General features: G+C 43.8%; 1 protein-coding gene across 1 annotated transcript in view; it reads left to right on the top strand.

Moving 5' to 3' along the window:
* Positions 1-849: 849 nt before the first annotated feature.
* The window catches only part of EP300 (E1A binding protein p300), a 61,956-nt gene continuing 45,243 nt past the window's right edge, over positions 850-17,562 (top strand). The window contains exons 1-2 of the mRNA XM_027451182.3: positions 850-1,777; positions 15,014-15,672. Of these exons, the coding sequence (XP_027306983.1) occupies positions 1,684-1,777; positions 15,014-15,672 (753 nt within the window). The 5' untranslated portion in view covers positions 850-1,683. The remainder of the gene's footprint in view (positions 1,778-15,013; positions 15,673-17,562) is intronic.

The raw sequence follows: 17,562 nt of genomic DNA, 5'->3' as shown, positions 1-17,562 counted from the left end.
TTTTATTTTTATTTTTTATTATTTTTTTCTCTCTCTTTTTTTCCCCTTTTTATTTTTTTTATTTTTAATTTTTTTTTTTAATTTTTATTTTTTTTTTTTTCTCTCTCCTCTCCCGGCGCCCCCCGGCTCCGCCACACACGCCCCGGCGGCAGCAGCAGCAGCAGCAGCGGCGGCAGCGCCAGGCAGGGGCAGTAGGGAGCCTGCGCTCGGCCCCCGCGCTGCCCGCCCCACCCCCCCCGCCGGCCATTTAACCCACCCCGCGGCCAGGCCCCCGCCCTCCTCCTCCTCCTTTTTTTTTTTATTTTTTTTATTTTTTAAAAATTTTTCAATTTTTCACTTTATTATTTTACATTTTACCCCCCCTCCCGGCTCTTCCTTTCCGAGGGGTCTCTGAGCCTTACCCCCCCCCCCCTCCCTCCCTGCCACCAACCTCTTGGCTTTCCTCCCCCGGCCCCTGGCCGAGGCGAGGTGCGGGTCCCCCCCCACCCCCGAGGAGGAGGGGGGCGGCTTCTCTCTCTCCCCGCTGCCCCCATCTCGGGGAGCGGAGCCGAGCCCAGCCGAGCCGCCGGGGCTCGCCACCATCCCGGGAGGGGGGAAGGTAGGCAGCGAGGGGGGGAGGGGCCGGCGCCTTCCTCCTCCTCCTCCTCCTCCTGCCGTGGGCTCGGCCCCTGCGCCTCCTGCGCCCGAGGGGGGGGCAGCCCGCTCCTGAGAGAAAAGAGGAAGGGGGAAAGGAGCGGAGCGGGGAGGTGGTGGAGGAGGGGGGGGGGGGGGCAGCGAGGGGTGTCGGAGCCCGCCCCCCACCTTCCCAGCCCGCGATCGGCGCTGCCTCCAGCAGGACAACAACCCCTCCTCCTCCTCCTCCTCCTTCCCTGCACAACAAGATGTGAAGCGGAGACTCCTGGGACTTATCCTCAGCCTCCTCATCCTTACGGCTCCCCTTTCTGCAGCCATTTAGCGACGGGCGAGGGAAGGAGCGAGTGGAGCTGGGGACCCCGCGCCCGCTCGGCCTCTCGCCCCGCCGCCTCCCCCCCGGGTATTTTTCAGCAGGGTGGTGTCGGAGGGGGAAGGAGCCGCTGCTAGAGGACGGTGAGCTGCTTTTTTTCTTTTTTCCTCCTCCTCTCCCCTCCTTCGCCCGCCTCCTTGTGGCGATGAGGAGGAGGAGGACGGCGCCGAGGAGGAAGAGGCTGATGGCGGCGGTGAGGAGGCAGCAGGAGGAGGAGACCCCCCGGAGGATGAAGATGATGATGGTGGCGGCGGCGAGGAAGCACCAGCAGCACAACAGCCGGGATTAATTTCACCGAGGGAAGAAGGAGAAGAAGAAGAAGAAGAAAAAAAAAAAATCGAACCACCAGCCTCAATTTTTTTTTTTTAATTTTATTTTTTATTTTTATTTTTTTTTTTTTTCGGCGGGGGCTCTTCCCATCTCGGCTCAGCCCTCTCGCCTTGGGGGGGCAGAGGCCTCTTGCTCCCACCCTCGCCCCGCTTCTCCGCTGCCGCCCTCCCGGAGCCCGAGGGGCAGAAAAAGGGGAACTTGGCCCCCCCCCAGCCGGATCCTCCCCGCTCCCTTCTCGTCGGCATTGTTGTGCTGCGGCTTCAGCCGGGGGCCCGAGGAGAAGCTGAAGGTCTCGGGGCTCCCCCCCTGCGTCTCTCTGCTCGGAGTGATTGTCTAAAAAAGAATTAAAAATGGCCGAGAATGTGGTGGAGCCGGGCCCGCCTTCAGCCAAGCGGCCTAAACTCTCCTCACCGGCGCTCTCCGTGTCCGCCAGCGACGGCACAGGTCAGTCTCGGGGGCCCGGGCCCTCAGCCTCTGGATGCCACAATTGCTGCCCTCCTCTCCCCTCTCCTGCCCCAAATCTTCCCCCCTGCCTTTGGCAGAAGCCGAACTTGCGCCTGCCTTCGGCCTTTCTCGGGGCTTTGCTCCCCTTCCAGCCCCGTTTGAACCCGTTCGCGTTTCATACCGGGCCCTTGGGATGTTCCTGCCTCCTGTTTGTCTTTATTTTTTGAGGGGGGGAGAAGTGTTGGAAGGCAAAGCTGGTCAGTTTATTGTGCTTTTGATCAATTGCAGATAACAGTTTGTCATTTTCGTGGCTTTCACAATAGTTATTACAGAGCTCCTTGCGAAGCCCGTGCCTTTAGCACTATTTCGTCTTTCTGCAACTGGATTTAAAGATGCCGGTTTCGTGCACTTTATTGTTGAATTTGTGTGTACGCTTGTACGTACACAGGTACAGGTCTTGGTTCTTATTTTGCATATATACAAGTTTTTTTCACAGCTTGTTCAGAAACGAGATTTTTCTCTGCTGTTTCCCCCCCCCTCGCATTCAGCCTGGTTATTTGATGTATTTTTACAATTCTTCTTGCTCTTCTTTGCAGAAGAATATCTAAAAATCATTTTTTTTGTTGTTGTTCTCTTTCAAATAAACCATCGGCTTGGGGAAAAGAGAGCCAAAACCAAAATCCAGATTGCAAGTTTTGGGCCTAAGGTTCCTCAAGACTTAGAAACAAAATGTTATTTCACCTCATTTGCATTAAGAATCAATATGGAGTGCAGTTCGTTTTGCATCTCTCATTTCTTTGCTGTGAGACTAAAATGTCTGAAATTGCCCTGTGAACTTGGGGTTTGGGAGGATAAAGGGGCTTCTCTGCAGTCCTGCAAAGGTCTTTGGTGATGCTGTGAAGGCAGGCTGGAGGTTGGAAAATGTAGGTGTCCCAACCAGTAGTGAATCTGAGCTGGTTGTACTGGGAGGGGAGATGGAGGACCACAGGGCTGTTGAGCTTTTTCATGCTTCTGGTGAAGCAAAGCTCATTTCTTATCATTTTGCTACGAGACTACTTGGTTACCTGTCCCCCAGGAGTTTCTTTAGGCTCACTTTAGATCTTCTTAAGCCTACAGAGTGTGCCTACAGATGGAGGCAGCCTCCTTCTGCTAGAGTCTGGTGAGTGGTGGTGTCCTGATGCCACCAGCCTTGTTTGCTGCAGTTAGAGCTGCCAAGAAGAAGGAAGAGTTCAAAAAAATAAAGTAAAATGGCTGGTCACTTGACAGTAGACAGCAGGTTTCAGTATCCAGTTTTTGTCTGAGCAGTGGGTGTGATTCTGCTTGGAATCATCTTCACAAACTTGATTTTTGCCTTCTGTTCTTGGCGGATGACGTATTAGCTCTGAAAAGTTGGTATGTAACTTTCAGAGCATTGTAGGTACAGGCAGTGGGATCAGTATAATGTTGCAAGTGGAGGCCCCAACTCTCCTTAATAGCAACAGGTCTCCACGAAGAGAGCAGAAGGCTGAAGAAGCTGCTCTTTAGCTGGAGCTAGTTGTTTTTTTATGCTACACTTGGAAACCAGTGCCTAACGGTAGTAACCATTTTTTTTTTTTACTTTGCCTGGGCAGCGGTGATCTTGTTCTATTTATGGAGGTGAAATAAAATGCTTTTGAGGGAAGTCTCAATACCTGAAAGCATGAAAACTGAAGGCTTATTTTGGTTGAGATATATGGACGCATCAAAGTTGAGGTGTTTAAGATCAAGTCAGGCTTGGATAATGTGAATCTATCTCAGTTGAACAGGTGCAGATTTTCACAGAATATTTAGTTTATTTTCATAGTTAGCTTGCTGAGCAGCTTCATAAATGAGCTTTGTATATTTGTGGTCAGTTTCAGAGAGATTCAGGTGTGACAGCACACAAAATGGAATAAATTTTTTCAGTCATTGAGATCGTCGTCACCTGGTAGCGGTGCAGAGGTCTCTAAGTGCTGCAAATGCTTCATGTATGCTACAGAAAACTGTTGAAGGATTTTTACTCTTAAGGACTTCTTGTTGACAATTCCTTGCCTGCATTTGGGACACTTCCACGTACCTGTTTTTCTAATTGAATAAAATAAACCCCGCCGAGCTGATAAACGTATTTTAAGGGCTGGGTTTTTCAGTTGCTGCTTGAATGGCACATTTTTCTCTCGCTTCTACTGTTGTGGGAAACATTTTTAACCTATCTGCTCTTGAAATTTGCTTTGAAATAGCGCAAGCAACTTTCACACTAGAGAACTGGTATTGTCCCCCCTCCTGTGCTAATGATAGGAAATCAGAAAGGTGGTGGGTGCTGATGTAGCTTCTGCAGGGATCTTTTTAAACTTGGCGTTAGATTCACACTATCCATGTGGAGGGAGAGAGGTAAGAAACTTGCAATGTTAAGGAAACTTTTCCCAGCACATGTATGTAGCAGATCTCTCAGTGTGTTTCTCTTGCTGTTACCTTTTTGACTGAGTTCTTAGCATGAAACACTGTTTTAGCTTGTTAGATACCTGAAAGTAATGGCTGGCTCCAGTTAACTTATTCCCAAACTTGCAGGTGTTAGGAGTATCTATACTGGACACTAAGTTGAGTCTCTAATTCACCCATGTTTTTATTGTAGACCTGGATGAAGCTGATGTTCTGGGTTTGGAATATACTAAACTCAATTAGATTAAAAAAATAATGGCAGTTATGTGTGAATTTTGTTCAGATATGAATACCTGTACAGTAGGGTCACCTTTTATTGGTACAGTATTCTTAGTATAGCATGTGAATTCGTGATCCTGTGCTAGCAGCTTTTCTGTACTGGTGTGATACTGATGGAAATATCGATAGAAATGGAAACCTTGTTGTGGCATGTTGCATCCAGCCTCAGAAGCCTTTTTTTAAGCACTGTATTAGCAGATTTGTTGTATACGCTAGTTTGTTTCTGTCACTATAGCAGAATAATTTCAGCGCATCCTGGAAAATTATCTCCTTGAGTAAGTGAGCGGAAGCCTTTCATAGAGATACGTTTTTAGCTGGGTACTTTAAACCAGTGATTTTATTTTGGGCATTTTATTTCCGAGCCCCTCAATTTTTCCTGCAGCGATGCAGGTGGGCTGCAGTTGCCGCATACAGATTCCTACATGGTTTGTGTAGACCCACGTGTGCTGGTGGGGTGAGTTTAGTCGCCTTTTATGATTTCTTTTACAAATCGTCTTCATCCCCCCGCCCTTAGAAATGACCTGTGTTCTGTGGACTAGGAGAACTTTTTGACTGTGGGTTCTGAGCTGCTCTTTGAGCAAGGAATAAAGCTGGAATATGCTCTGTGCACTAGCGTGGCTGGGTGGTATCATGTCTTTTGGTTGCTAGATCCTAAAATAGGATTTTAAGTGCTTAGTGTTTCTGGCTTGCCCTACCATTGGAAGTCACTTTTCTACAATTAGTTGATACGAGTGTTAGATTAGAGATCGCTCTGTGTTTGTGATATGTGCCTTAAGTTCCTTCAGTTTATCGTGTCCAGAAGTTTTGTTTTTCTGAGGAGTAGCACATCTCCAGTCTGTTTCAGTACCCATCTTATATAAAACTAGCATGTTCTTTTCTTTTTTTTTTTCCCACTACTTCTGACCTTTAAAACTTTACTCCTCTTTACATCAAAGTTCTAAATCTTGTTTTTTTTTTTTTTTTTTTTTTTAAATCTCATCTGGAGTGGTACAGTTTTTGACTGATTCTCATCTGTCACTCGTTCCAAGTGTTATCAGGCTGCTTCTTTGCTTGAAATGAATCTTAATCTTGTCTCACTGCCTCTTCCAGAGGCACTTATAAGGTTTTCAACACTGTTTCCAGTCTGCTATGGAAGTTTTTTTCTTAGAGCTTGTATATACATTCTTTCAAATACTTTTTACAAGTCTGTTTTCTGACTAACATTTAAGACCAAGTCGCTAGCCACGTTCAATTTGCAGCCATCAGTTAAATATTTCTATCCCTTCTTGTTGAGAGTCGCTTTTGAACTTTTTTCCAAGTATTTTGTCATCATATAAGATGCATTAAAATAGGGTTTATTGGGTGACATAGTGTACGTCAAGCGCTGCAATGGATGAACTTCCAAGCCAACAGCGGACGCTGCATTTGCCCGTGATGGCAAACGGGTATCTCTGCCTTGGAGTTCCCTAGGTTGTCCAAGAAACATCTTGTTAGGAGTAAGATGTTTCAAATACCTGGCAAACTGATCATTCTCATGGTGCTGTGTAACTTTTAGAAGAAAGTCTTACAGGCTTTTGATCCTTCTAGACCTCCAAATTGCTACACCTCTGTTTCTTTCGCTGCTTTGAGTGGGTTGTGCGTGTTGGACATCGGTATGTACTTCCTTTGCACAGGGTTGGAAAGGAAATCTGCTTGTAAAGAAATAGCACTGCAACTCAGGGACCATCCGTACTGTGATGCAAAACTGAATTTTGAGCGCTTACTTACGAATAAAAACCTTTGAGACTAGAAAATGAGTTTAGAGTTGCAGTTTAAAAGCACAAATTCACTTGATATTGCAGGTGAAAAGCTTTTGTTGCTGAGTTTGGGAGTACAAATCCTAGAGTTGGGAATATAAATCCTAGATTCAACAAACAAAAAACACAAACACCACAAAAAAACAAACAAAAAATACTGATTTTTTTGTATCTCTTCCCAACATTTCCAGAGCAGCATTAGGATTTAGTATAGGTCAGTTCTGTATTTGCAGAACAAGCAATGTTTATCTGGGGAGGGTGTAGCAGAGTTGAGGGCTTGATGTATGCTTTTGGAGAATGTGCATTTCATGAGATCCTGGCGATTAATGCAGAACTTTTGCTGTAGAATTTTTTTTTTTGTATCTTTATAACTTGGACAAGGTGACTTTATTACTAGATTTTAATTTGATGCGATTTATTGGATATTTTTTCCATTTTCTTCCTAGGCTGCTGGATTTTTATTTTTTCTCTGCTGTCACCTCAGTGTCTCACTTAGGCTGTTCCTGCTAAAGCAGCTGCTATACTTGTTCTAACACTAATGATATTACTTTAACCTTTCTCATCACCCTAACTAGTGCCCCCTCTGAGAGGGTTTGGCCAGGAGTCCCTTAGATTTGACAAATGGAGTAGTTTTGCTGCGCAGTTTTCACTGACAGATAAACAGTACACACCTGCCTCCAAGGATATGGATTTTTCTCTTTACTTAAACTGTAGCAGCAGGCTGAAGCAAGATACATCTGTCCCTGCATGTGGTTGTACAAAACATCTGTAGTTACATTGAATTTGTAGGGGTTTCTTGTAGGATATATCTTAGGGCGATTCATAGAAATCCTCTCCCTGGCTGGTAAGTGATGGATCTGACAAACTGGTTTTGTTGTCTTCCTAAATATCAACGTGTTTCCTTAAAATGGGTTGGCATATTAAAGTATTGCAAAAACAGAACTGAATAAAGTTCTGAAAAAAGTTCTAAGTTCTGCGAACACATGATGAGTTGTTTTTAACTTCAAGCACACTTATCTTACATAACTTTTTTTGAAGAAAATTAGTAAAAAAAAAAAAAAATGTTCTGTGCTCCAGTCCTAAGTAACTCCTGGCTTAGTTGGCTGTCAGCTGTGCTTACAGGAAGGCGTGGGTATGAAGTTGTGGTCCTAACCTGGATTTTCACAGGAAAAGTAAAAGTTTGGGTACAGGATCTTCAGAAACGGTGCAGGTGATTTTCTGTGACCAGTGATTGCAAGATGGGGTGGAGACACTTGTTGCTCTCTTCCAGCTGATGGTGCAGAACAGCTCTGCGCTGCGCCTATCCCTGCATCTCCGTAAGAAGCAAGTAGGAATTGGAACCGTGTCTGTCTGCTTGCGGAGGCACGAGTGCAAGGAGAGGCATGGTGGTAGGAGAGGCACGGTGATTCTTCTACAGAGGCTTTCCGAAGACAAATGAGTTACTGGTTCTTGCGTTGTGGAGCTCCCAGAAACAAGCGAATAGATAATCTCTCTTAAAACGTACTCTTACTGTGTTAATGAACAAAAAGAATCTAATGTTAGAGTTCATGTAAGTAAAATTCTGGCAAGGTGCTGGCATATGGCTTACTGAAGTTAAACTGCTGAACTAATATTCCTGGATGTCATTTTAGGAGCTCTGGTAGGCTACCGGTTCAAGAAGTCTGATTTGTTGACTTCTATATAGATAATTTAACATTTCTTTTCCGTTTTTACTTGGGAGTATTCAGAAAATTCACTTTGCTTTTTGGTGATCTTATATACAGTATGTGTTACTTCGAAGTTGGTGTGAACTTGGCAGTGCAGTGAGCTTCATTCTTTTCTTGAAACTGATTTGTAATCGCTTCTGAAATTGATGTGGTCTGTCTGGGGACACAGCTGTGTTCCCTTCCTATCTGTGTGCACCCATGTTTTTGCCTGCTAGCGTAGCAAACCAGAAACTTCCCAAAGCTGCAGATGGATAAGGCACTTTCAGCTTTCTGGACTTCTGTGGTCCATCATTTATCAGGCTCCCAACTGAAATCCCATTCTTACTACTTAGTGCTCTCACAGACCAGCAGTAGGTAACTTAACGTGGTCTTGGGGGAATTTCAGCGGCATCCCAAGGCAGGGTACTGTTGGGAATAAGAACACCAATCGGGAGACTTTAAAGTTAAAAGCAGCACAAGGAAATTTATGCAAATAACATGTTCACAAGTAAATGATTAACTGTGTGACTTCAGCATGTTGGAATTACAATGGCAAAATTTCATCTTGTTCAGGTCAGCAGCGGCAGCAAGACTGGGACCTTTGTTACATAAAAGTGTGAATAGGCTGTGCAGGAAGAACTTCCACCTTAAGTAACGTCTCTTCCGTGTGATCGTACTCCTTCCATTTTCCTAGAGCAAAATCTATATTTCAGAATCATAAATCTTCTCAATTTTTTTCAGTGGTGAACTGCAGTCATCTGTATCTCTCTTTAGTGCTTCTTAAAGAGCTCTGAATGAGAGAGAAAACAGTTTGTTGTAAATGCAGTTCGCTCCTGAAGCGGCAAACCCCACTTGAACCAGAGTGCACAAGAACTGGTCTTTCTGTTGCTAGCAGCTTGGTATGAGTTAAACTTGCAGATTATTTTCCTGAACAAATCTGGGACTTTTTTTTTTTTTTTTAAGAAGGAGTTGATGTGTTTGACGCAGTGTTTGAGTAGAGATTAGGATAGCTTCAAAAAAAAAGTTGAAGGAAGAGTGCGGTCCTCCAATAGCCTTTGGTAGAAGTTGAGCAACGAGTGGTTGCTGCTTTAGAGTGATTTTTTTTTATGCTTGCAAAATTCTGATGTTTATACTCGGTTGTTAGAACTAATGCTGAAATCACGTGCATTCGAGATGAGGAATTAGATCAACGGGCTGTTTTTAAAGGTCCATGCCTGAAGTTGTGCGCTAGCGTGATGTGCAAACATGTTTTGTGCCTGGCCTTCTGCTGTCTGCCGGGGGCTCTGAGCTCCCTCTCAGAATGAGTAGCGTGCCTCCGTTTTCAGCTGTGTTTTCTGCTAGTATTGTTTGTGGTCTGTCTTCAAGTTATCAAGTTTCTTGATGTGGTGAGCAAATTCAGGTCTTCTCTGGATTAGCAGGAAGGAAGGAGGAGGCAGTGCTTCCCCACTTTCTTGCAGAGAGCAGAATTAAAAATAGTCTGATGCTGAAGACCTTGTTAGCGGAGCGCCGTAATGCAGAACAAGGATTCACTCCTGCTTATGCAAGAGCAACTGAGAAGACCTGCGTCACGCTGCCACTTCGGCAGCATGTCGTTGTAAGGCTTACACAGGGGCTGATGGCCTAGGGTCGTGGCGGCAGCGAATCTCGACCTTAAATTTCTCTGGCTGATGCCCGAGTGTTTCCTCTTCTGCCTTGCATCGAGCTAATAGATTAATTAAAACTAACTGCACGGTTTCAGGTGGGGAAAATGGCTTGGCAGAGCTCTTGTTACCGTTGGGTAATTGTGGCTTCACAGAGCATCTATGCGAAAAGCCTCCTCGTTAAAGGGCTTTAATCGTAAGAGTAAATCTGTTCTCCAAAATACAGCAAAACTCTCTCACGCCCACTTGGTAGGAATCTTGAGAGTTTTGCCTCTTTCTTAGCATGCTTTTTCCCCGCTGCAATTGCCTGAACATGACTGGCTTAATTTTCTGCCATTGCAGATGCCGTGGGAATCGATGATTTTCTTTTAGTAGCACTTTGTTACATATCTGTACTTCACCTTTGCTCCTGTGTTTTCACAGGTGCCTGAGAGTTGTCTTGTGAGGATGTGGCTCCTTGTCCTGTTCTGCCTTTTTTTTTTTTTTTTAAAGGGTATTTTAGGGCTTGTAATGCTGGTGCTTGACTGCAGACTTGAGTAGCTGGTTACTCTGGGGTATTGGTTGTATCCTCTGGGCATTTTCTCTGTTAACATCTAAGCCCTGTTCGATCCTGGATAGCTTTGATGCCACTGTTGTGGGGAAGATGCTGAGCTCAGCAGCTCGTTGTTGGGCTCTGTCTGAAAGCACAGTGAAGGTATCCTGTTTTCTGTGTAGTCCAGCATCACCTGCAGCTCCTGTCAACCCTGTCACTTGCCTATGTTGTGTTCAGTGTCCTGTATTAAGCCTTATCCCCTTATTTCATTGTGCACTTAACAGCTGTGGTGCATATATTTGATGCACTGATACGTTCCTGGAGCCCAGAAATGCTTGTGCAAAGAGGTGGCTGTTTGGCAGCTTTCTACCTTGCTGTCTGTGTTCAGAGCATAACGTAAGAGGTGCAGGGACAGGAACTGGAAGTCTCACACCTACCAAAAAGCTCAGCACCGAGGTAAGCGCAGGAGTCAGCTCTTGTCTTTCTTACGTGACTGGCATGAAGGGTTCTCCAGGCACTGCTGTTCACACGTGCTTCAGATACACCAACTCCTCCTCTGCTCCAGTTTCGTGGCTGATCAGGCAGTGCACACGAGAATAAAGTGTTCTGGGCAATTTTGTAGTACATAAGCAAGTTTTTAGGCTGCAATGAATAACGTCAGCTTTCTGTTGGTTAGAACCAGGTAATCTTCGTTTTGATAGAAATTCGTGTTTTGTTCCAAAAGGGGAGTAGAGGTCTGTCTTAAGCCAGAAATGAGAAAACTATGAGGCTAGAAAGCATGCAAGAGAAACTAGCATGTGCAATTTGAAACCCACGTGTGAATTTATTTGCTCGTTAGTCAGCATTGGATATATTCTCCCTGCATTGTAAGCATTTTTTGTCAGAAATCTCTACCTTGCCTTGCGTGCTCTGACAACGGTTATCACTGGGGCCACCAGGAGCTCTTGCAGTAAAACTAGCTTGAAATACACATTTGTGACTCATCTGGAATCTGATTGCTTGATAGGGCACTGATTTCTTAATCACTTGAGAGTTTTGATGGCCCTCTCTGAGTCTGTACTGATTTCAAGGCTTTGCTGGTGTTTCCCACCCAGGCCAGCAGTCTACTTGCATCTTGCAGATCAGGCGCCATCAAAGGCAAGTTACTAAGAAGGCAGAGGGTTGTAGGGTCCAAAACTGAGAACAGAATTCACGGTAGACAAGGAAAGCTAACGCACCAGTTTTTTGAGGTGGCTTCCTTGCAGTTCAGGGTGAAGTTCCACTTACTTGATCCAGTCTGACTGGACTGCGGTGGAAAGACAGACCTGCTCCATCTGCTCTCTTCTGACCCACCTTCTTGTGGCAGATCCGACAGCCATGGTGAGCTGGGCCAGCTTCTGGGCTACAAGATAGACCTGTGCAAAGGTTCCCTGGTGGTACAGTTCCTAAGGACAACTAGTGCATGCTTCTGCATACACTAATAATACCATTAATAGCATGATGTGGAATCTGTGTCGCTGTACCGGGATCAAGATCTAGTTTTAACGCTTGCTGCTGGATGTTTCTGATGAGCTCTTGGGTCAGTTAGTGGCCTTCTGCTCTGGGAATCAGGTAGACAAACCCTTGCAGTGCTAATTTGTCTCCTTCCACTTCCCACGAAGAAACTTTGCTTTCTTAGAAATCTTCCTTCTTAACGCAAAAGATGGCAAGGCGAGCTGTGCGTTCAGTGTACTGGAAAGTCACTCCGTTCTCTGGATATTTATCATCTCTGCCTTAAGCTATTCCGTTGGCTCTCGTGTGAATGTATTTGCCATTATTTTCATGTAGTCTGAGCTGTCTGGCCTAGCTCTGTCAGTGTTTGGATTGGCCATAGGGAGGTCTCTTACAGTGGGCTTTAGGGTGTGCAGAGTACGTAGAGGGCTGTGAAACGGATTGGAGCTCTTGCTGTATGCACACAAAGTCCTATTGTTCTGTAGGGTCTTCTGAGACTGGTCGTGTTTCAGTCTCGTACCTGAAATCTTCTGCCTCCTGGCAGCCGACTAGGAGTGGGATTTCATAGTTGACCAGACAACAGAACCTTTTTCTGGTTTTGTTGATTTTTAATCTGCTGGCTGGAGAAGACTTGAAAGTTTTTTGTTTTTTTTTTTAAATCTTTTCTAAAAGGTGAGGAAGGCAAACTTGCACCTGAGTGATGCTTCACTGGTATTAATGGCTTTTGATTTTGCCTTGTAGGTGCTAGGAATCATTTATGGTGTCTTCTGCATCTTCTCTTGGATTGACGGTCTTAGCGTGTTAGTGCTGAGCAGCTCTGGTTGCTTGTACCAGGATATTCGAGGTGGACTTGACGGAGTGAGCTTTGCAGCTGGAAGTGTCCCCGTGTTTGTCCAGAAGGAATGCTGAAAGAATGAGGTCTTCATAGAAGCAGATTAATATTTTATTGGGAAGAAAGATGAGCAAATCTTTCAGTCTTTCAAAATAAGAATTGCACTGCTCTTTGGTAGCATTGTATCTGAAATCATTTGAACAAATCTGAGTAAATATTGGGTGATAGTTTGAAAAAACAAGTAGCTCAGATGATCGTTCAGATCATTCAGATGATCACTGACCGTTTTCCAGGTGGTTTTGTGAACGGCTTTATATGCAGGGGTCTGGTCTCAGCAGAGGCAAAGTGGGGATTTTTGTTTTGAGACTGGCCATGTCCTGGAACCTGCATTTGTTTAAGCAGTTCTTGTCCATCTGCAGCCAGTCACAAAACTGCCTTCTGAGCATCTTTGCTGGAACAAATGTTTCCCAGTTCAGAGACGGGAGGTTGCTGTGCTCTTCCAGTATGGTTTTGCTGTAGGTATGGGGTCTGTGTTGGACACTTAAGTTTTCAGTTCATCTAGGAGAAGTCTTTCTAGACAGCAGATGAGCTTGAGAATTGCTGGTTTTACTTTTCACTCCCTGAGTTGTGAGATCTTTGTCAGGTTGTTTTGCCAGAGTGTTTTCTGAATTACAGTGTTTCAATGCTTGTCTGTTTAAAGACATCCTAACAGGCACCTTAAAATGCTCATTTGGAAGCATCTTAGTTTGCCTGTTGAAGCCATTTTAAACTGTCATGTAGTATTTTTTTTGATGGCTTTCTTCATTATCTTGATCTTGAGGGTCTTTCCTACTGTGGCTTTTCCCATGTGCATCAATATTCAATTCTTAGTTTTGGGGAGGGAGGTATGTTTTGAGGTACGTGTACCAGCCCCAAACTCTAAATTCATTATTTTAAATGTAGAACTTGGGCAAAACTTTATTCTTCTGCTTCTTCCCTCACTTCTGAATCTTCAACAAGTATCAATCATGTTGAAAAGTGCTGGAGATGTAATTGAAAGATGAATCCTTAGTATCTACTGCAAAACATAACTTTTGGCACAAGGTTTCCTTTAAAATCAGCTAGCCCATTCTTTATTAATAGTCTAAAGCATGGTTATTTGGAAACTCATTCTTCTTCTGGTGCTTTACATTAGTGAATAGTACATAAATGATGTTCTGAGATCTCTTGGTATACCTGCATTCTTCTCAACCTTATATCATATGCTTAGAATTCTTAAAAGTCCCGATCTTTTAACAGTTAGGAAATTGCGTTTTATAAAAAACAAATAACACAACTTCTCTATTAGTACTGGAATTCAGCTGCTTGGCAACTTATGGTATTGTGTGAAACATTTTGAATAGATTTCTGATGCTGATCAGCTTTTCTGACTTACGTGTGGTTTAACTGTACTCTCTTCCATCAATATTTAGAACAAGTCATCTTGCCAACCTCTGTAAAATTCAGTATAATTGGCGCTTCCTTTTTTGCAATTGCTGAAATGAGTAGTATTTTAAGTCATCGTCTAGATCTGAAGGTTTTGAAAATGACCTTTCTGGCAGAAGTGATGCTGCACTACTCTAAAAGTTAAGATAAAATAAATCATTTACTGTGTATTCTCAAATTCTAAATACTGAGTTTTATAGCCTGGCTGTTGCAAGTGGCTACGTCACACAATAGCTTGGCTTTGAGCCACAAATTTTCTAGATTATTTTTGTTTTAGCTACTATAGATGAAATATGCAGATCAAGGTGCATGCTACTTCTGCAGACATAAAACGTTTTGTTGGCTTGATCAAATTCATGGCACTATGTAATAAGATTTTGCCATTTGGTTACTTTGGAGATTACTCTGGGTTTTTGTTCAAGAGAAAAAAAAACCTCTTGAATTTTTTTTTCCCAATCCTAATGTTTTTTCACAACCTCATGGCCAGGAGGGTTACTGAAATTGTTTTCTGACTATGCTTGTTGTGGGGAAAATACTGCCTATTCCATGAAGTTCAATTTAATTTTGCAGTTCTGTGCTGGGAATGACTGGATGTGGAAAATTAAAACAAAACCAACCACCACCAAACAAGAAGAAAGCTGCTATTTTTTTTTTTTTTTTGTAAATAGCAAGCATTTTCTGAAAACCATATTACTATGTTAGTTCTCTTCTGGAAGTGACACTTCAGTGAAAGTCAAAAATCAAAAGACAGTATTTCCCATCAATCTTTTAACTCTTCTTAATAGTTGTCTAATTCCATTGGTGAATTATGAGATTTTAATACATTTTTTTCCTCCTTCCCCTTTGAATTTCACAAGCTGGGAGATTACATTCTTAGATACCCAGTGATATTTCAGCATATACTGTTGTAGAAAAGTGACATAGAATGGTTTCCTCCAAATAGTACTTTGTAAGGTTTAGAAATTGTTTATGATAACGAATTGGGATGGTTTTCACTAATGACTGATAGAGGAATTCTGCTGGAAAAGTGAAATTTTAATGGTTAAATAAATGGAAATTGATAAACAAGATTCCTCAAGACATATTGCTGATTGCACTGACCCCATGTAACATTTTTGTTTTTCAGATTTTGGATCGCTCTTTGATCTGGAGCACGACTTGCCAGATGAACTGATCAGCTCCACCGAACTGGGACTCAGCAATGGCGGTGACATTAATCAGCTGCAGACCAGCCTTGGCCTGGCACAAGATGCTGCCTCTAAACACAAGCAGCTGTCCGAACTCTTACGGGCTGGTAGCTCCCCAAACCTCAACATGGGGGTTGGTGGCCCTGGCCAGGGCATGGCCGCTCAAACGCAACAGAACAGCCCTGGGATGGGGATGTTGAACAGCATGGTGAAAAGCCCCATGGCGCAGGCTGGGCTGACTTCTCCCAGCATGGCCATGGCTCAGAGCGGCCCGAACCAGGGTCCTTCAGCCCAGTCTGCAGCAGGAATGATGCCAACAGTAAACAGTCCAGTTAACCAGCCTGGCATGGGAATGAACACGGGGATGAATGCTGGCATGAATCCGGGGATGTTGGCAGCAGGCAACGGGCAGGGGATGATGCAGGGGCAAGTCATGAACGGTTCGATTGGAGCAGGCAGAGGGCGACCTAATATGCCCTACCCGAACCCAGGAATGGCAAGTGCTGGCAACTTGTTGGCTGAGACGCTGCAACAAGGCTCTCCGCAGATGGGAGGGCAGGCTGCACTGAGGGGGCCACAGCCTGGAGCCATGAACAAGGTAAGCAAGGCAAGCTGGGCTTGATTTATCTTCCTTCTTGGCATTTATTTTGTGAGGCAGATCCCTCTGCAGTAAGGATTCTGTAGAACAGGGTTCCTCTGCAGTAGGAAAACTGTAGAATAGGGGTTTTGTCTCTTTACCCCAGGATCCAATACTCTTAATTGTTTATATAATGTTGAAATTTAAGTGATTGGAGGCAAAAGTTGGGTCTTGCTCAACAAGCAAGAGTATTTCTAGATTAACCATCTTTTTTTCTTTTAAGTCCTGTGAGAGTATAGGTTATCAACAACATGGAAAACTTGGTAGCATTTAGTCTTTTATGCCTTTGTCCACAAATGTGTTTTCCCATCTAATGTGGTGAGTGTGATGGGAATGTTTCAGGATGTTTTAGAAGTTTGGAACTTCTCTGTGTGACACTTAGAACATTTTTTGTCTGAGGTGTGTTATGTATTGGGTTATGCTGGAGCAGATGAGAAGAAGGAAAATGCAGGTCTGAATGAACTGATGCGTAGTGTGTAAGATGTACATTGCCCTTGAGAAATACTTGAGTTATTGGTGAAAGAATTTGTGTAAATGCCCAAAGACAAGGGTAGGGTAGTTAAAGACTATTGGCATCCAGTTCTAGGTTTAAAATTCATAAAGGTTTTGTCTCTTGGAGGGTAAATCAGAAAGCAGAAAAAGGTTTTCTGTTGGTGGGGGACTTACATGTGCTTTTATAATTCAGGAGATTAGAATAAAGTTGTTGTAGGTTGCTCTGAAAAGATGAGAGAAGAGTGGTTTAAGTTACAAGGAGGTGTTCATGATAAAGACAAGTAGCTTTTCTAGAGTAGGGAAACAGATGAGTGTTTCATATCAGGTTTTGGTGTTTTGATAAAAAGCCTGGAAAATATCTAAGTATTTCAGCTCACTTCAGGTGGATTTTTTGTGTTTATTGGTTAATGAGTGGAAACTTTTTTTCTAAGGTGCTTTATAACACCTGAATAGATTCATCCTGGAGTGACCAAAATCAGTCTGCTTGGAGGGCTTGTAATTATAACTAACACAGCCTGTAAACATACTTGAAACGAGTGAAAATCAGTGCTGTGTCAATGATTTTTCTATGCTTGTACGTATTAAGTAAAATGATGTTAGTGTAGTGTCTTGTGACCATTATTAATTACAAGCTTTTTTGGTCTTAGCTGGTTGCTTGGGCTCAGTGTGCTGCTAACCATGGTCCCGGTATGTTTGGCTAGGGATGAGTTGATGTTGCAACCTGTTCATATCAAATATTCTTGCCCGATAAATAAGATGTTGCAAAGTCAGATTGCTACAGTAGAAAAATCTGTACACAGTTCAGATTGGTAAGAAATAAGTAGCTACTTGGAGGTATTCTTGTATTGGAATTAGATAATTCGTTGCTTATTGGCTCCGAAAAAAATTACTTTGGTGCTCAGAAAGCTGTATGCAGAGGGCAGAAATCGATGCGTTGAGAGTTTGGTGAAATGCCACATTGTCATCCTCAAACCTAAAGTAAGGTTTTAAATTTTTAAACAAACAAAAATCCTCCTCTTACCTGGGAGAAATAAAGGCCACAAATTGAGGTTTTGGCTTTTGACGCAGTTCAAAACTAAATCATCTTCCTGGCGTTCTCAAACTCCGGAGTGTGCTGAGTATCTAAAATAAGCAGCGTTTTGTGCTTTCTGGGAACCTCCCCACCGAACAGAGAACTTCTGCTTTTTAGCTCATAATCCCAGACTGGTTTAAAAATGAAAACCAAAACTTTGAGCTCTTTACGCGTCGAGAGAAAAGCCTCGAGCCCGGCGGGGTGAGCGTAGCGGGCGCAGCCCGCGCGGAGCAGTTCAAACTGCCGGATGCGCAGGAAGGGTCTGAAATGGAGGCTGAAATTCCAGA

Source organism: Anas platyrhynchos, chromosome 1, assembly GCF_047663525.1.
Source record: "Anas platyrhynchos isolate ZD024472 breed Pekin duck chromosome 1, IASCAAS_PekinDuck_T2T, whole genome shotgun sequence".
Classification (NCBI taxonomy): domain Eukaryota; kingdom Metazoa; phylum Chordata; class Aves; order Anseriformes; family Anatidae; genus Anas; species Anas platyrhynchos.
Note: the sequence above shows the minus strand (reverse complement) of the source record. Positions and strands in the feature narration are given on the sequence as shown.